Consider the following 21,298-nt stretch of genomic DNA (forward strand, 5'->3'; position numbering starts at 1 on the left):
AATTCTCATGACGATGCCAATCACGTTTCATACGACGAATTTATTCCGAGGCCGTCATTATAGTCGAGATTTAGGCTACAATTGTCATTTATGAATATGTAACGGGCCCAGCTGCATGCAGAGACTGTTTGTAATTCCACCGTTCCATTTCGATTGCAAAACATTCGGTGTCTTTGACTTGTTTTTTCATACTGCAGACTGCAGTGACGGTGAAATTGGACTTTGAATTCTATCATTTTTCGGCGACTCAATCGTACCGCATGAATCCAAAAAAAGTTAATTTCGTTGTGATTCACATTTATTATTATTATTATGCATCATGCATACATTTACGTATACATATTCTGACTCTTCCAAGCCTTTATATTATGCGGAGGGGGAGAAATAGGGCTGCAAGAATAAGGTATATAGATGACTAACTCCATGACAACGAGGAAACATTGATTCGTCAAGGGCCTCGGTGACGTCGTTATTATACCACTAATTAATTTCATTATTATTTTTATCCCTTACCGCAACGTAGCGGCGATTCGCCGAAAATATTACAGCTTTCGAAAGATACCATTTCACTTTACGTCGTGGCGTTCGATCAATTCTTAATTCGGTGTCTTTTATATTTCTGAAAGGATTGGGAATTAATTCTGCTTCATCTTCTCTGATTCTGCGGTGTTGGGTACTAATTAATCAGGCTCACCGAACGGTACTTTGTGAGACACTTAATTATTTTTACATAAATTATTCGTCTTCCGTTCCTTTGTACAGCATTATTTCCTCGATAAAGGATGAGGCTGACTTGGATTTTTAGTTGTATCTTTTGAACGCGTTGTTTCATCGACCAATTGGTACTAGATAGTCGTGATATTTTTGTCTTGCAAAAATATGTTGATATATAACTTGGGAAAAAATTGATCGTAACGTTTTTTAAAGTTCATAAACATACTGGTTAAAATCAAAAGAGTTCGCCATGAAGTTTTTTGTCTCTCTTGTATTTTCGAACAAAGTCGAGCACAATGATGTTCAATGTGGCATCTCATTAGCATTAGAGGAAAGGGCGCAAGCGCTCCCATAATTATACTAGCATGTATATCAGGGTGTTTAAGAAAAAAATAGTTTGCGATTTGCCACCATGGCATCCCCGAAAAAGTTTGTTCACGTTGAAAGAAAGGTTCCCTCAAAAGATGAGCGTTTTATGTTATGTGCCAGATCGCACGCAGTTGATTGTTCACTTTGATCAATTTTTTTAAATCCATAAAGTATAATGAATAAATGGTTTTTTATTGCTTACACCAATATAATACCAATTTACGTTTACAATTAAGACTCCATTTGATGTTTGGGAAGCGTATCTGATGACTTTTTCATTATTAATTCAATCTCATAAAATAGTTATAATTTAATATGAACCTTTAATTTATGTTACGGATCGTGATCTTTGGCTTGATTATAAATGCCAGGAAAGAAATAATAATCGAAGTGCTACAACGTGTTTATTTGCTTATTCAAAAAAATGTGAAAAAAAAGTGAAAGATCTACTGAGCGTGATCTTCCACGTAAAGTAAAACGCTCATCATTGCACAGAATCTTTCCTTTAACCCGAACAAACTTTTTAGGGGGTTACCACGGTGGAAAATTGTAAATTGTTTTTTTCTTCAACACCCTGATATACACGCTAGTAAAATTACGTGAGAGCTCGCACCCTTTCCCCTGTAATAATGGTCGAAAATCAATTTTTGGTTCTCGGCTTGTTATTTCAACGAACCTCGAATTGCTCCCGACCCGTAAGTTCCTGTCGGAAGTACACGATTCATGGGACACATGTGCAGCCGCTCGTCTTCGAGCAGCGTTCGCCATGCAGGCTGCTCCCGGCGCTGCTCGTCCTAGCCCGGAAGTTCCGGAGTTAACAGTTATAAGGACGCGATTCCTGCAGCACTCCGGCACATCCATGGCATGCGCTTGAAACGGCGTCGTCGCTCAATTCGGAACGCCACCCTCATCCACCTAAGGCACATATACGTAAATAGTTGCTGCGACCCTGCAGCAAGTCGAGGAGTAGTAATCTCTTCTTTTTTCCTACCACAGTTATTCTATCTACCGTGATCCTTTGTTTGGACAGCTTCGGATATTCGCTTGACGAGTTGTGAAAATAAGAGAAGCATTATACGGTTTAGGTGACGGTTCTTTGGTCGAATCTTCGAATTGGACAGGATTGAATTCCTGTTTGGTATATGAGGCATTCGAGCCCAAAGCGATCTACGCCTCACTTCCGCTATCGGCGGTTTTTTATTTTTATTTTTAAGGAAAATGTTTTTGGGAGGAATAAAAACGTGACCCGTGATCCAAAAAATCTACAACTCGATGAAAGATGTTATTTTTGTACACTGTACACCATACTTAAAAATATAAAAAATCGCTGTTGGTGAGTATTAGACGTACTTCAGTTTGGGGTGGAATGCCTCATATGTACTTAGGTCTAATCGGTCCGGGCAAATAACGAATAACTAATTCGAATATTCAACACCTCCAATCTATCCGTATGTACAGAAAAAAGTTTACAAACTCGTTGAAGAGAGCAAAAAAAAAAAAATAGAAAAAATTGCACACGTGTGCTCACACAACGGTATAATACATGTAAAGCGATGTTGTTTTTTTCTCTGTATTATCATGACTTCATCACCGAATAATTATAAACATATATTGAATTTTTTTTTCTCACCTCTTTTTAATTCAACTCCACGTTGAAAAGGTGATCATAATCACGATTGATTCCTGAAATTATTTTCTTAGCGAAAAGACTTTCCTGCGAATAAAGTCACGTATAAAATCAAATGAGATAATAGCACATATATACCTGAACGCAGCTACATATTTTCATCCTTCGTGCGAGTTTTCATGTCAAATTTTACACTCGTTAGCTCAGGATCGTATATTTTACGTGTCCGTAGGATGAGATCATCTTTTGCCAGCTGACGCTGGTTGGACAGGCTGGTTTGCCTCGGTTTTAGCAGTTGGAGGATGGATTCTGAAACGATGCATGCACAGTCGTGGTTGAGGCTCGCAATAGTAAAAAAAAAAAAATAAACAAATAAATAAACAACTTGGTTCTTCCGCTTTCGTTACAATGTTAATTAATTTTTCGTCACCTCGGACGAAAATTCTCAAAATGCACGAGAAGAGCGTACGAAATGAGTAATTTCGTTACTTCGTGCAGACGCGGGTTTGACCGGAAGTCGAGATTTACCGGGGCTCTCGCTTCGCGTTCAATTATCGTAACTCTAGCTCATCCGGTAAACTCAGTCGTCTCTAATTCTCGTAAGAGTCATTCGCTCTTGCGTTTTAAGGTAAAGGACATTTGCGCCGCATAAAGATGACTCAGGAATGACTGGACAACGGTATGTACGTGTCTTATAATTATTCTAGAAATGAATAATCAGCGCGAGATTTTCACCTCAAATTAATGGAGATTGTTATTATATCGTACAAATATATATCTCACACAATCGTCGGTACGAATATTGTATTTATAATGTACATACGTCACTGCACAAGGCAGGATACCAGCTATCTATGTATAGTCGTGACAAAGGAATGGCTTATTATAGTCTTTCTCATCTTGCAGAAATTTCACCAACACTTTTACGGTCTCGTACACTTCGCTCCTTCTTACAGGCTCGTTGCAACTACGCATGCATTATATTCCCCCAGGAATACGTGCACTGCGGTATGTTGCCCTACCTAGGACCTTAAAATCTAAATATATCCTTACGGAGTGTAAAATTGGCGTATAGAGGCGGAAAGGAAAACCGCGAGGTGCGGTCTCGCGTGCCTAGAATACGGTCGAAGAGAATCTCGTGATTCGAAAGATTGGCTGTAGCTTACTATTAGTTAGTCATAGTTTGTCACCGTGTATTCGAATATACATATAGCATAGTATGCAGGTACGTGAGTAGGTAAACCAATAACATTTAGCTGACTCCTTGTAGTCGTTTCTGACGTAATGGTTTTTTAATCCAGATTTTCGTAAGTTGAAAGTTTCTGCCTTTTAACAAATTTTTTACTACCTTAAAATTAAAAATTAGTGTTGCGACCTTTTTTATCTTGTAAAAGACACTTAGGTCGAACAAATAAAAAAAAAAAACAATTCAAGTAAAAATATTAAATCGCTTATATACCAGATAAAGGTGTCAGCTAAAGGTCAAGGACTAATGACAGAATCGCGTCTATAATCGGCAATTATTGTCTAAACTTAACAAGTAAGTAAGAGTTGACTTGATAATCGTCTGCTTTGTTCGGACTTTCTCTGATATACTCGAGTAGATGTACCGCAGTCGTATACATTTATTGATTTAGTCTTGAGGTTTTACATACAGGGGTCACATACACCTGAATGAATACCCATATCGAAGTTCGACAACCTCGCTCGTCGGCCCGGCAATGCGAATATGTATTACATTTTTATACCGGCACAGTATAACCGCTGTAATGAGTTGGAATTATTTGTGAAAAAAGCGTGATATAAATGATTTACGGGAGTTGATACCGCATTGCAGTGGTTTTATATTATATATATATATTATAGCCATAGCATATCGTCTGCTCGTAAGAAAGAATTCTTTCGCCAGAGATTATTTCTCGTGAAGACTCTGAGAAGACCTCTGCCGAGGATGTGGAGGGCGACCGCAGAGTTAGGGAGGGAAATATGTAAGGTAGTCGGCATCATCGGCAGCTGCGCTCTGCCAAAGGCGTAGAAAATAAGAAGCTGCGGAGCTCGAAGAATCGACGAGACGATGAAGAGAAGAGCCCAGGCGACTCCTAGGAACGGCGAGGAGAAGAGAGAAAAGGAGAGAGAGAGAGAGAGAGAGAGAGAGAGAGAGAGAGAGAGAGAGAGAGAGAGAGAGAGAGAGAGATGAAGGAGAAGGAGGAACACCTGTCGTTTTTAAGAAAGAAGGAGACGTTGGTCCCATCAGCCAGGTGTTCGAATCCCGAGGAATCCCTTTTCTCCACGCTTTATCCTGGAAGCCTGCTGGCCGTTGGTCGTTTTCTTTTGCACAGATCGAACCACAGTTTTTCACGGTCCAGCAGTTAGACCTACTTGCAGAGTCCAGCTTTGCGAATGACGAGATGAAATACCGATGCCCCATGATCGAGAATTTCTTCCTAGTTTGATGGAGTAATGTGATGATTGCTTGTTTTGTACCTTATACACTCTTCGTGCTGACAGCCATTAATTTTACTCGAGCTACGCGATTTATATTCCAGAGATTCCGTAATTTATTTGCGAAATGTTTTTCAGAAGGTTTTTATTTTTATTTTCTCTCACCATTTTCTTGGTGGTTCTCAGATTTTATTATCGTCTGATTATCGAATAATTAAAAAAAATCGTTAATATGCAACTTTCAGATTGTATAAAATTTAATATACATTAACAAAAAAAAAACATACTTGTATTTTGCAAAGACAACTCCATGAGAATTATTCTAATACTGCACATTGATGAATTTTTTCCTGATGTTTCGTTACTTTAACATTACTAACTTCAAGCTCTACGAATTATACATGATTTGACTTCATAGGCTTACACAATGTGCGACCAAAAAAACAAAAAAAAAAAATGGGTTTTAACTGCAATATTGATCCGCGTATTCTGATTGTATGAGCTATTATCAAGTGGTAAAAACTCATTCTGGCTTCAATGTAAGGATGTCGGGTTCGTCAGTGCTGAAATTTTCAATGAATTATTACATCCATTTTTCATCTCATATATATCATACATTACTGACAAGTAGAAAAAGGCTTTTGAAACACTATCTTTCCATTCAACAATTGTTTCAATATCCATTAACGATGGGAAAAATAATAATAAAAAACAATGAATGGTATATAATGAATGAAAACGTTGGTAGTTTTTGTCTGCAGACCTGTACAGAGTTCAACTGCGTCTCCGCAGTCTCCTTTACAATTTCTCTTCGTATAGACATCTATTATATTCAACAACTAAGCGCTAATTGGAAGTCGTATATATACTTTCCAATTCTGCTTGATTACGGAGACGAACGAACAGAGACGTTCTGAGCAAAATTTGGTTGATAACATCGAAAAATTGCATGGCATCTTCCTATTTTGGTGGAAAAATATTATATCCGAGTGCAATAGCCAAAGCGATAGCAAAAAACCACTAAAGAATCTTTCGGTCTTTGGTCGGAATTCCTAGCAGTTTGAAATTAATTTTCATAATAGAACTTTTCATACCGATCGTAAATTCGATTGTCCAGCTATATTTCAAACGGGTTACTCAAGTTTTACTGTAGAAATAAGAAGAAATCTTTTTTTCCCCAAGACTTGCGATTAGTTCGCTGTTTTCTACTGCATGTATCAGTGTTAAATCAGGGTTGAACCGCCCGTGCATGAGGTAGGATCGTATCAATTTCAGTGTCTTTCGGTTGTCCGAGAGGTAGGAAAGGAAGCCCGTTGCTCATGCCTGTGCAGGGTGGCTACTCGTTCGGAAAATCTATAAAGTCGGGAAATGTCGGGGAATTTTAGAACATACTTGCAGTTGTTCTTGAAAATCGCGTGAAAATTGGTATTTCTATGTAATCTATAAATATTTTCATCTATTATTATGTAATAATTCGAATCGCTGTCCATAATTTTAATTCCTCGGATGTTTTTTTTTTAAATTCTTATTTTCCTCTCTAACTTCGTTAGATCGTTAATATTTATTTATACAGAATACAGATGATAGTAATGATCTCCATTACAACGTGAATACATAAATACTTGATGTCTAAAATACGTTCGTAATAGCATTGATGACCTTCTGTTTTTTATGAATGAACTATTATGAAACATGAAATGAATGAAATAACAATTTCAACGTTTCTAGAAATATGCAGAAAGTATTGCGTAATGCGATTACGATTGAAGCACGAAGATGAGAAAAAGAAAGATTGATTTAGTCAGCAAAACCGGGGAAATTTCGAAAATTTTCATAAATGACTTTAAAATGATTGGCCAGCCTGAGGGATGTAGAAAGGTTAGGAATAAATATCGAAATTTTCTCAAGCACGTGAAAACATGTCTGAAAAAGTTGAAAAATCTAGAAACCGCAAACATACAGAAGTTCAAAATATATCTAAAAAGTTCAGAAAGTATGTGGAAAATCAAAATACACAATCATCGGAATTCTGTCTTAATCTTTGGCTTTCTACAATCATTCCTTACATTAATTCCAACGATTCCATGCAATCATTTTAACCCTCTGCAATACTTTAACTCAATCTTTTCTACACCTCGACTTTTGCCTACGAACCAATCTTCTACCTTTCGAAATCCTACGAAATAGATTCTCGCGTGTTTGATCATTCTCTATACCGCGACCCTTTAATTTTTTTATCATTCCACACCGACCCTCCTCCCCCCCTCCCCTCCACACTCGTGTCTATTTAACAACGCATAACGTATAACGTTAAACATATTCTCACGCCTCACGCACGATCAGCTAGGATTTACCGAGAGGTTTTCTCTGCTCCCTGGTGTGCGCGGATGCGTCGCGGGGGGAGGATGAGGATGATGTCGAGGATGAGGGGGATGAGGGGGATGAGGGTGGTGAGGGGGATGAGGGGGGTGAGGGGGAGGGTTTAGCCTCCGTGGCGGATGGCTCGGCGTTCTTCTTCCTCCTCGTATGCAGCGCCGGTTTGCCCTCGACGACGACGGCTTGGCGCGAGAGGATTGGGATGTGGAATTGCACGTGACCTAGCATTTTAATGCGCACCCCCACACGCTTTGAACCTCGCGTGTGTGTGTATCCGTACATACGTACGTTGAACGCAACGTTGATGTATGCGTTCATGTATACCCGTTAAAACAAACACTGTCGCGCGCCTCCCAGAAATCGCTGAAAATAATGCACCGACGCTCGGCGTCCATGTAATACGGTTCTGAATCTATATGCATACACGTATTTGTGCACACTTGTACGTACAGACGTGTTTGTGTGTGTGCGTAATGTATAGTAGACGAGGATGATCGGGCTACTCGATCCTCAAGGCGACGATGGTCGCGTTTCTTTGATTTTTATCTCTATTTTGTTTTTGTCGTTTTTTTTTTTTTTATCTTTACGGTCAAATGTGACAAATTTCATACCAGCAATAGCCCTTTTTTTATTGAATTTATGGATATTTCGATTGATTGTTGTAATTATCTTTTAATACTTGCGTCAATAACGACACAGAATTTTTATTTTTCAATTCATTAGTTTCAGTTTTTATTATTGTCATCGATTTTAATAGAACAAGGAAAGTTTTTCATGTACCTATCCTAAACTCTGGAATAACTACAAAGAATTTCTTCGATAAATTTTGAAACGAATTTTGCTGTATATAGCTATGCTTTGGTATTTTTCCTCGTACTTTAAGTCTTGTCTCAAGTTATATCTCGTCGAATCATGAATTATAATTATCCCGTGGTAAGATTGTAAGAAAAGTATGCGCGTGAAAAGCTTCCACACCTCGGTATTCCTCTTTTGCACCTTCGTTAAATTTTAATCCTCGTTACTTTAATGAGGCAATAAAAAAAAATAAAAAATTATGCGCATGCACCGTTGCATCTTTTGTTCAGGCTTATGCATTGCTTGTAACGCAATTCACGCTGATACAGTTGTGTATTATTTAACATACACCGGTGAAGTGATTTTCAATACGAGCAGAGTCAGTAATCCATTTGAAGAAAATTTTCAAGTGTCCATGTCCCCGTGCATTTCGACCTTATGTGTATATACATACATTTCGAGATACCGACACACCGTCACGTGATTCATTTAATTCTACTTCTATACCAACGCTTTCTTCGTATTCATAAGTGTGCGTGTAAGGGTGTGAAAAAGGGTCCCTTGCTAACGACCCTGCGCCCAACTGCGAGGGTGTGAAAAGGGTAACCTTAATAACAAGCCACCGAGTGCGAACGAGTTACGAGTTCTCAAGACTCGAGACTCCGTGATAGGTAGGTAGGTAGAATGCACTTTACATCATCTTTACTCTTCGTCCTCCGGAGCGGATATCGAGCATTCGGCTTTTATCCAACTTTATGCAGTACCTCGAAATAGTAGAAAAATCTCCAAACTCTATCAACGCGAAATTGCAGCAGAAGTATGATTGCGATGATTTAATCTTCCGCATATTTGGCGCAAGTGTTAGTGGAAATATCGTATAAAACATTAGTTTTCGAAGGCGCTGGTATGAACACAGAACAAGACTGCATCGGTTGACTGCACGCCGGTGCATCTGTTTATTAATGTCATGTCAGGGAAAAAAGGGTCGCGCTCACGAAGCTCATATCCTCCTCTCGGTGGAGCCGAAAAGCTTAGTTGTCTTGTCGCGTCGTAAGAGAAATATTTGGAACTTGTTGTTCTCGATGCTTCTCTTCTCCATAGTTTGGTGTGAAAAAAAGGTGTGAAGGAAAAAAGGGATGTTCTTATACGGAAGTGAGGCATGTATGAATGATCCATCTATATGCAAGGAAAACCCAGCTGCTGTACATCCTAGGATTATATGTACACCGGCTTTATAAGCGATACGGTGACGACGTCGACGATACGAGACTCTCTGAACCAGCTTCTTTTCAACCGTTTTCTTCATCCTCGCCGTAAATATCGATCCTTTCCACTCGGCGACGCCCAGCAGGCAGTTTGCAGTTTGCCACGGAACGTTGAGTCGCGTCTAGTATGTTGTATATATATATAGCTTTAAGAAAATGTTTAAAATAAAACGGCACTTCAATTTACCCCGATAACTAAAATCAACAAAGACCTCCTTTCAGCTTTCAGATCGAAGCGTTTATTCAAGCCCAAAATGCAACTAACTAGACGGAAACTCGCTTGCTGCAAGATCAGCCGAACCAAAAAGCTTCATTAGGTTTGTGTGTTGACGTAACTCATCGCGTCAGGAGTTAGAAGTTGACGTCATGTATCTTTGTATAATTTTTTTTTCCACCGTAATTTATTAAAATCTGTCAAAATTTGTTTCCCGTTCGAGCGTCTAATATTTTGCCTTCGTAATTCAACGCGTTTCATATTTTTCACAACTTATCTGAACCATGAACCTTTAATATACGATATATTCGACGATTGCCACATCGTTTGATGCATTTGCACACGTATTATACACATGATACACTTGGCGCATCGACGTTCCTGCACTACCATTACGGAAACTTAATAAATATACATGCACGGAGAACATCCGTTCATTGTTCTAAGGGTCGCTTACTTTATCGTTTACCGATTAGTAATCAGCTACCAGCAACCTTAATTGGCCACAATGTCTGAACACGTGGTATAAAACCGAAGAGTCTGCAGACTACCGAATCGATGACCTCGATAAATTATCATGTACAACAACTCGCTTGCCCATCCTAAGTTTCAAGTCGTGGCACGAACTGGAATTTTTATTTTTTTCAAAGTAAATGTAACATCGTTGCGGATACTCGGTAACCTCGGACATGTCTAAAATTTCGCATCTAGTTCTGATATACAAGATACTTGTCTAGCTTCTTTTTACGCAAAATTCAACCATCATTTCGATAGTCTTGAAAATGCGATTAATGGAAGCACTCAAATCCCGATTATCGATACGATTCACGCGCATTAACGCTTCGGTGTTTGTAAACCATTAACTGAAGCGACTATGGTCCTAACTCGTATTTTAAATTGATACCCAAGTGTGCCAGGTGTAAAAATTTGATACCAATATCGTTAGGCGTCTGTCTTCATCGAAGTTACAACGTGCTCAGAAGTGGAACTACACACCAAAGTGTTTTGCAAGGTATATAATACTTGCGCAACGTTCTCTTTATGTGCCTACATAGTTATCTGTTAAAGTAGTAAAATACTTGCTGAAAACCGGTCATCCCACCACTTACTCACTACTCGGTCGGGCAACCTACCTGCTAAACACATACAAGGCAGAATATCGTACACCTGCCGTTCTCCCGAGACTGGAGCGCCGCAAATTGCATTCGAGTAAAAAACGTGGCGAGATACGCGCGCGAAAATTTAATCCCCGTTATTTTCTTTTTGGTTTTTCATTTCCCTGATTGAAAGTTCGAGGAAGTCAGGTACGATCTTCTGCTCAGAAATACTTGCATGATTTTATATTTAACCAAACATTTTGCATATTCTATGGACGTAGAGGAATATTTAACGTGTACGATGGGCTTGTGATCAATTTTATAGCATTTTCAACAAGATTACGTATTGTGTATATTTTTTTTATATAGAGGTGCAGCAGTCTGCATGGGCGTTAAAAGAGAAAACAGTTATATTCTGATGTATACGACCGAAGCAAATATTACAGTCACATCCTACACGTGGGATTCGGTAAAATTGTCGATTCTAACGATTTTTTTTTTTTTTTATCTTACTATCCTCAACCAATTTTTGGGCTTTCGCAACATTCGGGGCAAATGTTTAAGCGGTGATGTTTGAGGAAAGTTTGGGCTACATTCGAAGTATGTTGCAGGATAACTGTGCAGAAAAAATGTTAAAATATTGCAAATTTAAAGCAGAATATAACGTTTCATCCTTTAACCATTTCAAAGTAAATAATTTCTATTTTAAGTCGTTTAAACGGTATGATATTTATTTGGTATGAAACCGGCCTTCTTTGGCTCGTAGGACTCTGGAAAAGTAATTAAACCTAGAAATTGATGGGTCTGAACCAACTGCAACCCCGTAAACATGAGCTTGCGGTATTTGAGAGGCCGACAATATTCCATGATTGATACCATGACGACGACACCGAGACATTGGGTTATGCATCAATGTACAATTCTTGTCGAGAGCGTAGTTTGACCAACAAGCCCCGACAAATTGAAAAGACTTTCGCGTCGAGAGAAAGGCTTAAGGATTTTGGACTCCACGTTCACACAATAAACAAAGAATAAAAAATGAATATCACGTGTTCTTCTTTGCGTTTGCGCGATTGTGGCGTGTAATTGAACCTCGTGAACTTTGGGAGGCTTTGGAGTTTCTCTCAACATCCTCTTTCGTTCACTTTCCTTGTTTATTTCTCTTTAGCGGTCCCCCCCACGGTTTTATATAATTACTAATCATTGCTCTAATTTACCGGCCCCCGGAACAGCGAGTAAAAAGGCACCAGGCGCGCAGGGTCGTTAGGATTCACATGATCTTTGAAACGACGCGCAGACTCTTCCGTCATGATCTGTATAGTTTTTATTTTTCCAAGATAAATTAGTCGCTGGACCGTAGTCGAGTTTGACTCGAGTCGCATTCTGTGTCACGTGTATAACAGTTTTCTTCATCTATTTTCTGGCTACTCTCCGAGCTCGCTCCTCCTCGGTAGTGGAATACCCACCCATGCTGCCCAGCTATAATGATTCGTCGTGGCTTTTGTGAAACGCCGACAGTTTCGGGCGGTTCTTGTAATTTTCTTTTTCTTCAATTTCTTACACAATCTGCCAGCCGTCGCGTTGCAAACGCAGCGTGAAAAGGTCGTGGAAAAAGAAATTAGGGCTTCTCGTTTACAATCAGCTGTCGAGACGTCGCGGCTTTTGCTGGGCCCTTCTTACACCGCGCTCCTGTAAGCATTTGGTACTACGAATGGTCAATTGAACGTGGGTGTTAACATCCTCATAAAAGATTACGATAAACAAACACCAACGAGCTCGATACCCGCCGACACGCGTTATAGAAGAGGTGGTGCTATATCTGATTACCACTGTTTTCCACCCACGCAAAAGGGTTTGCGCTCTACGGAAATTCTACGACGTTTTAATAGTTATAAATAAGTTGGGCACTTTGTCATACGAACTGTACCGTCTCCCACGTGCTAATTACACCACATGAAATTACACCAGACTGCCGAGGAATTCGCGTTATTTTACCGGAGTAATGGTAAACGTATTCCAACAACCGGTTACTTCCGTGCCTTTCATCATTGCATGAGCGTAAGCGCGTTTATTAAAGCTCTGAACGGCCCTTTGAAAGTACAAGTGACCTAATTCGACATCGTTATATATCCAAGGTTTGCTCTCCGCGCGTTTTAGACACGCTATTGTTTAGTCCCTGAATATCAAAAGGGGTAAAATTTCAGGCGATTATTTCTTATCACGTGGAAAAGACGTGTGACTAGAATCGATTTTCTTAATCTGTCGCGTCTGCAGGCGAGTTTAAGTTTGAAACCTAGAAAATGAGGTATTGTTGTAAAATATAAAAAAATACCAATTTATATTTCGGTATTAGACAAAAAAAAAAATAAAAAATGAGCACGAATTTAACCCCTCGTGGACGAATACGTATCCTATTGCATCCAGTTTATATATTTATATATACTGTATACTTTCAGCGCTTGTCTTGAAATATATAAAAGCGTGCAGCTATCTGGTATGTATAAAGTAATGGTGCGATGTATTAATAGACCCGACGATTTATTTACTCAGAATTAATGGGGGTCTTATGGACAGTGTGTTATACATCGACGGTACAAATGTAGTCTGCGTTGTTAACAAAGATTCACTTGAAAATAAAAATGAAAGAAAAAACGGGAATCAACAACGCCGACCGCAATATGATGGTAAAAATAGAAATTTGATGGGGAAAAAATGTGTGTATTTTCTCGATAGCTGGAGTGTCCCTTTTCTGCGTAGCTAGCCGTGGAACGATACATAATGTAAGGTGATAAAAATACCCATAATATCTTCGACAAATGTGTTCTTGTCGTCCTGGGTATTCGTGTGTTGTACAGAATCTTGGACAAAACCATAAAGAAGATCCCTTGCGACGTTTTTCCAAGTTTCCGGCCTTCGATTTTAATCTAATCCTAGCTTGTTCGGCTTAAAAAACATCTTCCAACTCACGCGATAAGTTTTTAACAACCGAGCAGCGATTGCATATAACGAGGCGTATAGAAGAGCACAGAAGGAGCAAAATGAAGAATCGAAATTCACCGCGTAAGTTGGCGGCGGTACTTAAATGTTACAACGAAGAGGACGTATATATGTATATATGTATATATGTATATATGTAATTGCCTCACTGAAAGATAAAAAGCTTTTGTCTCGTTGTCACTTTGAGATTTACACTGCAGAGAAAGAGAAGAGTTGCCGCAACGAGAGGAAATCGTGAAATAGATATGAAACAAGATGTAGAACGGAAAGGAGATAAAATCTTAAATGGTATCCGTATCGTTTCCTCTACAACTGTGAATATTTCGTTTGTACTCGCCCAAAGAGTATCGTTAACGCTTGCTGATAAAGTTGAAAGCTTTGTCCTCCATCCGGCCAGTGAAAAGAATCTTCGGATGATATGACGTAATGGGTGCAAAAATTTTCTAGTCGGTCGAGATGAAGAAAAAAACGAAGAAAAAAAAAAGTTTAAAAGACATCGTTTCAAACGGTTGCATAGTTCATTCGTTCGAGTGTAGAAAGCAAAGTGCAAGAAAACACTCGCGCATAAATCAGCACTAACAGTACTATCATTAATAACAGTCGATTATGCAAGTTATACCTCTTGAGAAACAAAAGTAGAGGAAATCGAAAATCAGAAGCAAAGAAGGAGAAAATAAACTGCAGAGCTAAAAGCGAACCGGAAACGGGTTGAATTCTAAGCCATTATTGTAACATCTATAACGAAAATTCCTGTCGCATATTTTGCGGTACACGTTTTGGTGTGCCATTTGAAAAAAAAAATATAGCACGTCATACGAAATGCAAACGATGTTAAAAATGCGTAATTAACTTACGAAGCTAAATACTTCAACGGTATTTGACACCTCTGTTTATGGGCGGTATTGGATTATATTTTATTTATGCAATTCCGCGTCGAGAAATTTTCTCCTGTGTTAAACTTTGCATAAATATATGAAAACAATATAAGAACGGAACCGCTCTGTGATTCTGGCTTGATCATACGGTGAAATTTTACTCTGAAAAGGAATAACGAGTAGTAATACGATGACGTCATAGAATGGTTCTAATTCAAGTGCAAGATCACGATGTTTAATTAGTACCGTAGTTGAACTGCAGCTGGACTCTTCCGAGCCTTATTGGACTTAAGCCTGAATATTTCTACCATTGGGTCTAACCCAATGATTAATTACTACCCATTGTAATTGAGGAAGTATGTATGGGAAAATGAGTAATTTCATTTTATATGCTCGAAGGAACGAAATTTGAACGAAACTAATCGAATTACTGGTGGTTACTACGATCGCGTGGAAACACGTTAGAACATAAAGGCGTTACGGATAAGATATAGATTCGACCCTTTCACGGTGATAATAAAAGTACAATGAACCTCGCGGCATTTATAAATGCGCTGAGCATTCTCGCCTCGCGATTTCTGAGTAGTTAAAGTTATGCTTTAATTCCGACGCGAGCGTGTTTGTTTGCGAAGAATATCGACCTGTTCGACGGGTATTTTCCAAAGCTAACAATGAGTTGTACGAACGGCAAACGTGCAGTGTAAGCTGATACATAGTAACACTTGAGTATCATCTTACAATAAGTAAGCTGCAGGTAAAGTTGAAAGCACTCAGAGTCGATATAAACCACTACCCTAAATTTTATCTACACTTTTCGATCACGGATTTTATTTTAAAAATGTTTTTAAAACACCGTTTTCAGCAGCGAACTGTAACGTCGCGGCTGCTGGCTAGCTAAACCAGATTTAGGATTGAAGAGAGAAAAAAAAAAAAAAACACCCCGAAGACGAAAAAAGGACAAGTCTAGTTACTAATAGCTCCGTGTAGAAAATCTGGCTACACTAACCCGTTTCTCGTGGTTAAAACGAAGAGACAGACAACGGGAAAACAGCCGGTTTCTTTACTTAAGGTTCTCCAGTCGAGTCCGATCGCGTGCAGAGTGCTGCTACATGGCCACACGTTTGTTTATTAGCAACAACCGACCGACAGGTTGGCGTGCATCCGCATTCGTCGTATGTGACACCGTATACAGAAGCAGGAAATGCATCCCGCAGGTGTCAAATTAATATTGACTTCCGTCGGACGAGACGTTGTACATATCAGCCTATCGATACGTGTCCAACTGTCCATGGCACGGTGCGACTGGACGAGGAAACTTTTTTTTTTATCCCAACAATAATCAACGCTGGTAATTTCCGAGCCCCGAATCAATCGGAATTAGTTTTTTCAGGTCAAGCAATCAGGTGTACACAATTAACGCTGTTAAATTGAGTAAGGGAAAATCAGGTTACGTAAATTAAGAATTAACCCGGCGAGAGATACACTCAATACTTATAATTACTGCATGCAGAGCGCAGATTAGACGTGCAGCTATGTCACGAGTAAACCGCATTCGGTGCAGACATTTCGCTAATGAGAAAATAGAAACACGAAAAAATGAATAATTTAATCGCTTCTGGTACGTGGTGCTCTGAGTACTTTTTCGCAGAACGGGGTCACGTAGTTCTTACTCTAGTTTGAAAATTCCTACGATTTTCAAACGCCCTCTCGCGTGTTCCTCGCTCGCTCCACATTGCTGAACCGGTTTCTATGCTTAATTGAGATTCTGCAGCATCGTCGCGAATTCAGGCTGGCAGCCTTTAGTTGCGGAGTGGATCGGTGAGGTATATTTTCTTCGATTCACTCAAAAGTTTGATACTTGGTGAAACGGGTTCCATATTCCTCTTTTCAAGAATCTGGGAGTGTCTTCAGAGAAATTGACACGCGACATTGATGAAATAGTGTCCCATCGCAGTATCATCATCGACGATGTGCCCGCTAATGGATCCTTGTGTAAAGGACGAAAATAGTCCTTGAATGGTATAGAAATAACGTCTGTCGACGCAAGCATCCCTAACGATAAGTTTTTCTTCACTCGCAATTAATGGTTTCGGAAAACATCGGGGGTTGAGGAGAGAAAGCTTTTCGTACGTAGTTCTCACTTGACCATTACTCGTAGCAAAAGTGTATCTACACTTCGTGCACGTATGTCAGGGTGAGAGAAAAACAGGCACGTGGTGGCCAGATGCTGCTGCGAAGAGGCCCGTGAACGTGATCCTTCATGATTTGCGACATGGTGTAACGAGTATACAAGGGTGTGTGAAATTTTTGAGAGACTCTTAACCAACGAAAGCTTCGTAACCACTCCCCTTGTTGATTTTACAGAAACTTATTTTTACTTTCCCCAATTCTTGTCGCAACGACCCGTAGACGTTGCGGAGTCGAATCGATAGATGCGCCTCGCTGGCATCTGCGCCGAGTACCTATCGAGAGACTCTGTCTGTTAAATCCAATATATCCGCAAAGTTGTACTCTTTTTTTATGCAGAGATCACTGCCGCGCTTCTTCCAATTTGATCTTGCGTACGCGGATAAAACGCCTGCGGATAGTTTTGTCATTTTCTTTTCCCTCTTATGTCGTTCCTTCTTCTCTGCCTCGATTCCATCGCTTCTTCGGCTCATTCGAGGCGTGTAATTACGTGTCAGGTATGCGAAACGATAAGCTTGATATTTCTGGAGCAGAGTCACGTGTCGTCCTTATAGGTATACGTCTATCACCCACCAGGCTATAAACTATAATCCGAGACTTGTTTTAGCAGTGTCCGGTTTCTGCACGTTCTGTAGACAGACGCTCATCGTTTGCACAAAGGAATGTCCTGATTGTCGCTTTAAGCTGGACAACCGCTTGATTGCGGACTTGAGGTTTTGCCAAGGCGAGCGTGTTGCGAGTCAATTTATTCGCTTCGAAACTAAGAGTGAAAACAGCTGATTATATTTCTCTTCTATGTTGTTTTTTTTTTTTTTTTATTTCTTTACCTCCATTTCTTTCGTCCACCGATTCGTGCGAGAGATGCCGGTTTTAATCTTCTTGAAATTTTGATACAACTTATTTGCTGCGTTGATTAAACCGGATATTATTTTTCTCTGCTTCAGTATTCGCTGATGACGAATCTATGGGGCCGGTTTTTATCAAGGAACCACCGAACCGAATTGACTTTTCCAACGGCACTGGAGCTGTGGTCGAATGTCAGGCTAGAGGAAACCCCCAACCGGATATTATTTGGGTACGAACTTCTGATGGAACAGCTGTCGGCGATGTCCCTGGACTTAGACAAGTGAGTGTTATATCATAACACATTTAGCATCAATGTTTAATCAATATTATACATATTGGTATATTTAAACGTACGTATATATAGATTAATGCGCGCGTTTTGCGACGAGAATAAAACTGGTTTGATTCCGCATTAATTTTCAGGTACTTCCCAATGGAAATTTGGTCTTTCCGCCGTTCAGAGCCGAAGATTATCGTCAAGAAGTACACGCTCAGGTTTACAGTTGCCTTGCTCGATCTCCGGCAGGATCGGTTCACAGTCGCGACGTTAATGTCAGGGCCGGTAAGTTTCGTTAATTTCATTTTTACACCCTGTGCTGCATTTATTCCAGATAGCGTATCCAGCGAGCTGACACACTTTCAAGTATTTGTTGCTCAATGAGTTTTTACAGAAAATCAAGATACGTTCGGAGGAATATTCTTGAGAATCGTTATGGATAACTATATCAGACGTATATACTTTTTCTTACATTTCGGGTGAAATTACTAACAATCTTCATTTGCTTGATTATGTACAAAGTTTTTGGAATAATCGCTGGATGCGGACGATGAAAAAAGATGATCGTAAAATATCCGTTTATCCATGTTTCGTGTACAAATGACTTAAATACTGAAGATTGAGTATTTAGGGTCATTGTTTAAAATCTTGATTATAGTTGTAAATTGGCCACATGACGCCTGCCGCGTACGAATGCCTTCAGTCTTCTGGTATTTGCTTTATTTAAACTATCTTCGCAGATGTCAACTGCGATCCTTGATCTCCGAGTTATTGTCACTACTCGTTGCGTGTTGAAATCATGTAACTGCAAACGGATTCCGTAACTGAATATTATTTGCGACCGAAAACCAGGGTGGCCACACACATGGAAAACCTGGAAATGTCAGGGGATTTTTAATTTTGTCATGGAATGAACTGGAAACATGAATTTTCTACCATGGGAATTGAAAATGATTTTCTTAGGTAACAAGTTTACTTTTTTGTCGTTGAGAAAAGAAATTGGCTCAGACTGACTTTTTTCTACATTACATTTTTCTTCAATCTCATTTGAATTTGAATCGAATACTAGAACTGGGAAAATGTCAGGGAAAACTAGGCTTTAAGTCCTGGAAAAGTCATGGAATTTTTTTCCCAATAATTTGTGGCCACCCTGAAAACGAACTTTTGCTTTTCTGCTCCATGGATAAAACCAATATAGTCAATGGAGGTGCTTTTTTCATTCGTGTTATATACTGTATTAAGCTGTCGCATATATGACAGAGTTTTGTATAAAGATTCGTTTTTATGCACAAAACTTAAAACAGATAATCAGATTCCCTAGATTGACAAGAGAGAAATCGTGTCAACGAACCTAGATAATACAGGAAATTTACGATCATTTCGTTTCACTCGAGGAGTTTTCAATCTTGTCTCGTATTTATTTCTAATATTTCAGGAACTTTCAGAAAGGAAGCAGCGACGTTTACTTCGAGTATATATAATATCTACACAATACGTATGCGATATTACATGCTATTGACCGCAGCCCATATATCGTGCATCTGTATGTCACACTGTTATTTGATCCGTAAATTTCCATGTGTTTTCAGCCTGAAACCGCACATTCTCCAACCCTAAATTACATATACGAGTTGATCTAATAACTCGCCGACTTCCGTTCAGACGGAGCGTAATAAGTACGTATATGTATAAAGTTTGCCGCTCTGCCATTTAAGGGGTTAATAAACGTATTACGGTCTGGTGAAGTGAAACCGAGACTCAAACGTTCCAACATTTCGAGCATCGGCACTAAAGCATTCGGGATGCAAAAATGCGAAATAAAAATGAAACAAGTTACCGTTAATCGTCCGCAGATAATGAGATACGGGAATACGCTTTACTGTAAAAAAAAAAAAAAAAAAATCCTTTCGTTTATATATTTGCTATTTTTACGAATGATTCGCACTTCGTAGCAAAGGCTGATCATCTATTTATGCGAATTTACATTTATTGTCAGTGCTAAACTTCGCGAGTCATTATTTCCTCAAGGCGTAGACGCACACATATGCATTCAAAATAATTAACGGAACATCATGTGTTCAATAAAAAATATAAACAACGAAATTATAATATTTTCAAGGAGTTGGAATTCGGAGCACGGTACGAAACTAGAAATTCGATATTTCATAAAATTCCTACTTGGTTTGTCTTGATTGTAGTATATTTCTTAATGGAATGCGGAAGTCTGCAGATATTAAGATAGTGCCATGAATTAATTTACATATTGTTAACAATATGTCTATCTTGTGATGTTTTCTTTTTTCCACCGCAAAAATAATCTTCTTAGGGATGGCTTGTATTTAAACAGTTTTCTGGGTATCGGGGAATGTGCGGTTCGTGACAGCGTAATGAATTTCTGAAATTTCTTTCAGCTTATCAACGACCGGGTGTCATTCAAAGTTTCGCCACGCGAACGATCGATAAAAATTTATCGTTCGATCGACGTGTCGAAGAATTGATTATTACGTGTCTGCAGCGGTATATTTTTTAATATTTTTATTTATTTTTATTCCCACTAATGACAGTGGTGGCGCAGTATTACGACGTCGACGTGAACAAGGAATATGCCATCAGAGGTAACAGCGCGATAATGAAATGCGTCGTCCCATCGTTCGTCGGTGACTTTGTTAAAGTTGTCTCTTGGCACACTGACCAGAACGAGGAATTCGTAGCAGGGGATGATTACGGTAGAATGTCAAACGGATATTACGTTACATGTCAGAGAATAAAAACCCATCGCCTTGAATACACTCGAAAAATCATAATTCTCGGTCACGGGCAGATCGCGCTCGCAAATTCCAGCATACTATAACCCATAACGCCTCGTGTTTCGAGTTGAGAAGAATAGGGTTCGTTGCTCGGTTATTTCGGGCTGTTTTTAGGGGAAAATAAAGGCTCGGTTGTTGAGGGCCCTTTGTAAACCACGGGGGGATTACTAGGGTGCCGATTCTTTGAGGGTGTCTTTTAACGCTAAAACGCAAACGTTATACGCGAAGTGCTCTCATGTATGGGGGAGACTTATCCACCTGCTAGACCTCTGTGATAATCAAATTTTACACGCCTGGTGGACGATTTTCGTTTTACAAATTTACCGCAGAAGCGAGAATCTCTCAGTGATAAAAACGACGATATGGCGGATCGATTTTTCAATCACACACTTGCGTTTACCCTTCGCAAA

The 21,298-nt window shown here is 39.4% G+C and overlaps 1 protein-coding gene across 15 annotated transcripts in view; it reads left to right on the forward strand.

The window, feature by feature from the left end:
• LOC124178172 (Down syndrome cell adhesion molecule-like protein Dscam2) overlaps window positions 1-21,298 on the forward strand; it is a 70,180-nt gene that overhangs the window by 4,342 nt on the left and 44,540 nt on the right. For 11 of the 15 annotated variants that reach the window (XM_046561363.1, XM_046561364.1, XM_046561373.1 and 8 more), the window contains exons 3-4: window positions 17,903-18,084; window positions 18,228-18,366. In XM_046561363.1, coding sequence (XP_046417319.1) covers window positions 17,903-18,084; window positions 18,228-18,366 — 321 coding nt within the window. Of the gene's footprint in view, window positions 1-17,902; window positions 18,085-18,227; window positions 18,367-20,645; window positions 20,808-21,298 lie in introns of all 15 variants that reach the window. The other 4 variants (XM_046561367.1, XM_046561372.1, XM_046561371.1 and 1 more) reach the window with 1 other exon arrangement.

Source organism: Neodiprion fabricii, chromosome 3 (assembly GCF_021155785.1).
Source record: "Neodiprion fabricii isolate iyNeoFabr1 chromosome 3, iyNeoFabr1.1, whole genome shotgun sequence".
Classification (NCBI taxonomy): domain Eukaryota; kingdom Metazoa; phylum Arthropoda; class Insecta; order Hymenoptera; family Diprionidae; genus Neodiprion; species Neodiprion fabricii.